General features: G+C 36.6%; 2 protein-coding genes across 4 annotated transcripts in view; one reads left to right on the forward strand and one right to left on the reverse strand.

The window, feature by feature from the left end:
* The window catches only part of pals1b (protein associated with LIN7 1, MAGUK p55 family member b), a 52,856-nt gene extending 47,810 nt beyond the window's left edge, over positions 1-5,046 (forward strand). For all 3 annotated transcript variants that reach the window (XM_067418218.1, XM_067418217.1, XM_067418219.1), the window contains 2 exons: positions 713-835; positions 4,477-5,046. In XM_067418218.1, the coding sequence (XP_067274319.1) occupies positions 713-835; positions 4,477-4,653 (300 nt within the window). In that variant the 3' untranslated portion in view covers positions 4,654-5,046. The remainder of the gene's footprint in view (positions 1-712; positions 836-4,476) is intronic.
* Positions 5,047-5,795: 749 nt separating this feature from the next.
* The window catches only part of atp6v1d (ATPase H+ transporting V1 subunit D), a 17,379-nt gene continuing 16,191 nt past the window's right edge, over positions 5,796-6,983 (reverse strand). Inside the window, exon 9 of the mRNA XM_067418752.1 lies at positions 5,796-6,456. Coding sequence (XP_067274853.1) covers positions 6,312-6,456 — 145 coding nt within the window. The 3' untranslated portion in view covers positions 5,796-6,311. The remainder of the gene's footprint in view (positions 6,457-6,983) is intronic.

Consider the following 6,983-nt stretch of genomic DNA (forward strand, 5'->3'; position numbering starts at 1 on the left):
TTTGGGTTTTCATGAGCTGTATGCCAAAATCATCAGTATTAAAACAATAAAAGACCTGAAATATTTTAGTTGGTGTGCAATGAATCTAAAATATATGAAAGTTTAATTTTTATCATTACATTATGGAAAATAATGAACTTTATCACAATATGCTCATTTTTTGAGAAGGACCCGTATATGTCTGTATATAATGAACTATAAATGTGTTATGTTAGTTATATTACCTTTATTTTTATTATTGGCCTTTTTTCTAACCATACAAAACTATTGTTTTTCTTTTATGTGCAATACTTCAGGTTAATCAATGCATTAAAACATCTAAAATGAATAGAATATGAACTGGATTACCTCTGAATACTGTTTTCATGACAAAACAATAAATATAGTGATAAAAACAATAGAGTATTAAGACATCAGATATTACAAATAAGAATATTACAAATTGTATTTTTTTTTTTAACCCAAACTATTTTCAGACCCTGACTGTAATAATAAGGACATATAGTAATATCAATTGTTGAATTGCTCTGAAAATAATCTTAATGGTATTTGTTGCAGATTTATTTTGGTCTGAGAAACCAATCAGTCTCAGACTATTGGATAGTGAACGTTCAAATATATTCAGCACATTTAATATTTCAGACCATCTGTATTCAGTGCTTGTGTCTTTCTCTGGTTAACTCGTCACTTGTTTGTGTTTTATTTTTCATAGTCCCTGCGAGCGCTGTGTTCCTCAGATCTCAAACCGTACATCATCTTCATCAGGCCTTCTCCTCCTCTTCCTCCTCAGGAGCGATTCTCCAACCTGCTGGCCAGAGGAGTGAAGAAACACACGGTCTTCATCTTTAATATTCTCCTGCCGATCATTTACTCTAGCTGTCAAACTTTTGGACTCAATCTAAATCTCTTCATAAAACGAAATGTTCCAAAGGGGGTTTCACAGCCATGCCGTAAAAGAACCACCTTTGGTTTCTCAAATAAGCTTTCAGTGAGCAGTTCTTAAGAGACATTGTTATAGTGTGAAGAACATTTAAATAATCGAAGAAAAACTATGAAGAACCTTTTGTTGAAGCTTCAGAGAATGCTCATGGTTCTTCGTGGAACCATCAATGCCAAGAAATAAGCTTTAAGCGTGTAGGACATTTAAAACTAACAGTGAAGATTAAAAAAAAGTAATTATGTAGTGACCAAAATGTGTTTTCTAACACGAATAGAAATGGTGCATTCTGAGAGGATTTTTAAATCTGATTCAAATCATCCTTTAAAAAATATTTTTCTAAAAAAAAAAAATGCATGTGTAAGAATATTTTATTTTTGTCTGGAATAATAATTTTGAGCATTTAAGCAAGAGCCTTTAGGTAAAATGCTTTTATCCCTAAGTTTTTTTTTTTTTAATTTTTTTTTTTTTTTTTAAATGAATGTACTTTATTTTATATTTTGTATTTTTAGGGGGGTTTAGGGTACTAAATTATATTTAGGCAGTAGTTATAATACATTTATTCACTTTTTGAGCATAGACCTAAAAAAAATCTTGAATGTTTTGGAGTATACTTCTGTTATGTCTCTTTTTAAGATGACACATGGCAGATTATTGCCGAAGTGAAAAAAGTGAACTTTAATATTTTTTATATATAAGTTGGTTCATTATGAAAAATTATATGAAATATTTTCAAAAACATATTTTACTCTAAATTTTAGAAAATCATAAATCTAATCAAGTTGTTCCAAATAAGAGGTTGATATCTCACAAAAATTAGCTTTCAGTCAGGTTTAGTTTGGGCGCAGTACCAAACGCTTCCACTAGTTCACTTCTCATTCATTTCCAATGCGCTGATTTCTGACCGTGAACAGTACAAGTGTGGCTACTTTTTCAAATATGTCCATGATTGATTAATTTTTTTTGTGTTCACACAGCAAGTGCCAAAACCTTTACCAAGTTTCATACAACTCAGATGAAGCTAAAACCTTTTTCTGTCAAAATGACCGAAGAGCACTAGAGGGTTAAGATCATGAGAGAATAACATCAATGGTAATGCTTCGCAATAAGGTTTCATATGTTATCATTAGTTAAAGGGAACATAACACACAGTTTCTGCCAGTCTTGTTAATCATGAGTACATATAGAGTAGTTGTGCATCCTTCATATCTCTGAATTATATTTAGACAGATAAACTGTACCGACTCTTTCTGAAAACAGCCGAGCTTGTGGAGGCGTGCATTGGGCCTCGATTTCTGTAGAGTAGACTTTCCATTCACTATACGTCCGTGTTGTTCACATTAAATACACTTATGTGCCGTTTGCCAACAAAACACACACATCTAAGGCAGTTTCATTCACCGCCTGTGGTTACAACTCGTGCCTGGGAACAAACACACACACTTGCAGAACTCTGTTGCTGCTCCAGAAACACAAAATGCATCCACTGTTTCCTTAAAGGGGGGGTGAAATGCTGTTTCATGCATACTGAGCTTTTTACACTGTTAAAGACTTGGATTCCCATCCTAAACATAGACAAAGTTTCAAACACTAATGTTGGACGAAATACTCCTTCCGGTTTCTCACAAGTTTCGGATAGTTTTTTTCGAGTATGGCTCGACTTGACGTTAATAGAACGGAAGGTCCTTGTATGGGCCGTACGGGCTCTTCTCCCGGTAGGGTGTGCGCGCGACTAGAGCGAGAGAGGAAATGCACGCCCATACACACTGCTCTCAGATGCAGATCCAGTAATCCATGAACACGTCACGTCTGTCGCGCCGCGCTCCACTTTATTCCTATGGGTGACGTCGAGCGACTTCAACGCTTCAGCACAGCATTCCGGGAAGGCAGCGCTGCATTTGAACCGATTTGAACGCAGAAATGACGGGAAGCTTCACAACACGCTTCGGTCGTGTCACAATAGTGGATCTCCACGGTCACTGCCGGTAGGACTTCACCAAATCAACAAGTGTGTTTTTGACGGAGCGGTCCCAGCGATAAAGTTTCACGGTCATGCTTTGGAAGCAGCCGGTGAGTAAAGCTGCTTCAAATGTCTTGATTTACCAATTTATCAATGGAGAATGCGATCTATGGTGTGTGTTTAAATACATTTGTTTAGCTGACTAATTTGTCAGTTTGTTTATTGTAAAACCACCCAAACATAAAGCTAGGCTAGGAGACGTTCTCACGATCGCGTGCTTCGTCATTCAAATGCGCTAACGGACTCCATTGCTGTTCTGTATAACGTTACACTAGTCTGACGTGCAAAACCGTTTTGCTTGCTACTGCTAAGGTTTAGTCGCATACAATAGTCCATAAACCGAATCATGTCCTCATAAACTGAGAGTAAACACACACAAATGTTGACAGGCCACTAAATACAGTCCATACCACAGAGACGGACGTCCTGCTGCTGCTGTTTCTCCTGTTCAATTTATTTCTGCCTCCGGATCTGATTCTGGATCATATCTGTATTAGTTGAATCTGATTGATAGCCATTGTTTATTAGAGTAATGTTTTCATCTCCACGCTTGAGGATGACAGCTTTCAACAATCTCTGGTGCTGTAGCTCCGCGCTTGTCATTCTTTAGCTCCGCCCACACGATACGCCTCCAGGCGCTCGTTTTTTTCTGGAAAGACTCGGTACAGCCCATATTTCTTTTATTAATATAATAAAACTAAAGACTTTTCGGAGATATGAAGGATGCAATACTACTCTATAGGTACTCAAGATTGACACGAGATGAGTGTTTCACCTCCCCTTTAATGCTGGGTTATTTGGGAAGCTTCTTTAGTGGAATTGTTGATTTCAGTGTCTAAAAACAAAATGGCAGCGCTGACGACGACTCACATAGCCCGAATGAAGCTCGATGATGGGCGTGCTCTTGCTCTTGCTCTGGTTGGTGTGTGCGTGTGTGTGTGTGTGTCAGTCATCCGGGAGAAGTGCCCATATAAGGGATTTCACCCTTAATGACATCACACAGGGCCATAGTCGGGAAAAAAAACTTTTAGAAACTTCTTTGAATCCTGAAGGAGTGTATTTGGCACAGAAATACTGTCATACATCCAACTTGGTTTTATTTTATTATTTTTAATTTTGGCATGAGAATCAACTCTTTAACAGTGTAAATAAGTGCATTAAATAGCATTAGACCCCCCCTCGTAAACTAAATATGAGATACACTTCTAAAGCATGTTCATTGTATTTTCAACAATCATTATTAAAATCTAAAGTTGTACCTCTGTGCGTATTATTTGATGGACCTTAGCTGACATGAATGTGTATTTTTATTAACTAATGATAAAGATTAATACTGTAACAAATGTGTTGCTCATTGTTAGTTCATGTCTTAACTAATGGGACCGTGTGTCCAATCCTTTGACTGCTAGATGACCGGATGTGTGTATAATGAGAACCCTTTCTCCGATACATTTTTGACGGAAAAAAAATAACACTTATACGTTTTTTGTTTTCTTCCCTGTCATGTGGCCCAACGCAGCCCGAGGACGTGAGAGAGACTTTGGAGAAAGCCCGTGAGATGGAGCAGAACTACGGTCACTTGTTTGACGCCGTCATCACGAACACCGAGCAGGAGAAAAGCGTCTCTGAGCTGCTGAGGATCATTAATAAACTGGACCTCGGGCCGCAGTGGGTCCCGTCAGCCTGGCTCAGCTAAAAAACACTTCCATTGAGAAATGATGATGCATGTTCAGTGTTCAAGGCTAGACATTGAATGAGGGCGGTGGTTTGGAGCCACAGGGTTTATTTGAACCGGCCTACTATACTATTTTTTTGCAGTATGCAATCGTTTTGCATGCATATGCATGCTACATTTACTTTAATATTTTTTCAAAAATTACACAAAATTAAAAGGCTAATTAGCCCATCAATCATGTTGTTCTCTACAAATCATATAGTATGCTAGACATTGTGTACATTATGCAGTCTGCCAGTATTCCATTTCAAACATGGCCGAGATGCTGCAATATGGACTTTTCCATGAGTTTTCTTGATTTCCACAATATTGTTTTATTACCATACTTTGTGTTTGCAGAATTTGACCTGTAACATTTCCATACCTATAATAAAAATCATAGAAATTTTCTCAGTGTCCATGTTTTTATATCAGTAAAGTAACCTCTTACTTTGTAATTATTTTGTTGAGTGTATAAATTGACGATACTCAAGCCGAAACGTAATGTTAAACATTTTTTTAAATTAAAGAACGTTGTATAAAAAAGTTAATGTAGTGTGATAGTATTGTTGGCTATAATGCAAATTTTGCCTTTGGCCATGAATCAAGTACAAATTTCATGTAGTGAAAAGTTTGGAGATCTTAGATTTAAAGGGTACATTTACATGACAACGGTGTGCTTAAATCGGGAACAGTTTTTCATTAATTATATTTGTTTGCATACGATGTTGTCAAAAATTATCACAAGGATCCATGAAAAATGCAAAAACTAAAACCTATTCTGCTACCAGGCAGGTGTTTTTTGTGACAATTGTCACAAATGTGTTTGTCGTTTACAAAGCAACTATATTGGGATGCATTTGCAAAACTTGCCCTTTCATTCCTGTTTTTAAAAGTTTATGTTTACAGGCACCCAAAATGCCCATGTTGTGTAAATGAACAGCCAAATCACTTACGTTTTTAGTAGAAAACTTGCCTTAAACGTCTAAGTCCACACACACCAGCCACTTACCCCAATATTAGCAAGTGTACCTAATAAAGTGTAAATGACCATGTGAAATATTGTAGTGGCATGAGAAGCTAAAGAATCCCAGCACAGTGTTATGAAAATAATTAACAGGAAGTGACCATTTACAACATTTATTGAAATGAAATTTACAGGAGCTTTGAGTACACACTTGCACAGACGAGACGGCATGTAGAAGAATCTGGGCTGAGGTTAGTTAGGGACTGTGTCAACATTGAACTACTTCAGCTCAAACTCTGAGCTGTCACAGAATATTCTACCTATCTAACAGAGTAGATTGCATTGGCTTCACACATGCATGCAATAAAACTGGAACTGGAACAAGTGTCAGAAAATGTGCACAACTCCGTGGAATGATCATTTGAAATCATTTATACACTTTAAACTGTATTGTACAGGGTTTTTTCTGTTCAGACATAAAAGCCATTACATTAGATAAACAATTTCTGAATACAGAGCTGCTCATTTTACAGCGTTTTTGATATTCTATTCACCCCAAAACAAAAAAGGGACAGCACCAACATGTACACAAAACAAGAGCTTTCTCTCTTCATGAGACTTGTAAAGCTCAGCCTTACAGGCACAAAGAATAAATATGATGTGGTTTAGGGTCTCATTCAAACAGCAGGTCCTCGTCAGCCTCTTCGGCCAGCATGTTGGTGGGCTCCGCGATCGGGCCCAAAGCAGCCAAGCGTACAGCGATCTCCTTCTCCGTCCTCTCACGGAGCTGTTTCTTCTTCTCCTGGATCTTCTTAAGCCTGAAATAAAGGATTGGTGGATATTCTAAATATATACATTTTTTTTCTGAACATTACACATATACATGTATACATAATTCTCGGTCATACATACATGCATGCATGCATACATACATACATACATACCAAAATCTGAGTCATTCATTCATACATACATACATAAAAACATACATACCAAATTATCAGTCATACATACATACATACCAAATTATCAGTCATACATACATACATACATACCAAATTATCATACATACATACATACCAAAATCTGAGTCATGCATACATACATACATACATACATACATACATACATACATACATACATACCAAATTATCAGTCATACATACCAAATTATCAGTCATACATACATACATACATACATACATACATACCAAAATCTGAGTCATACATACCAAAATCTGAGTCATTCATACATACATACATACAAACATACATACCAAAATCCGAGTCATACATACATACATACATACATACATACCAAATTATCAGTCATACATACATACAT

The sequence above is a fragment of the Pseudorasbora parva genome, chromosome 15 (assembly GCF_024679245.1).
Source record: "Pseudorasbora parva isolate DD20220531a chromosome 15, ASM2467924v1, whole genome shotgun sequence".
In the NCBI taxonomy this organism is placed as follows: domain Eukaryota; kingdom Metazoa; phylum Chordata; class Actinopteri; order Cypriniformes; family Gobionidae; genus Pseudorasbora; species Pseudorasbora parva.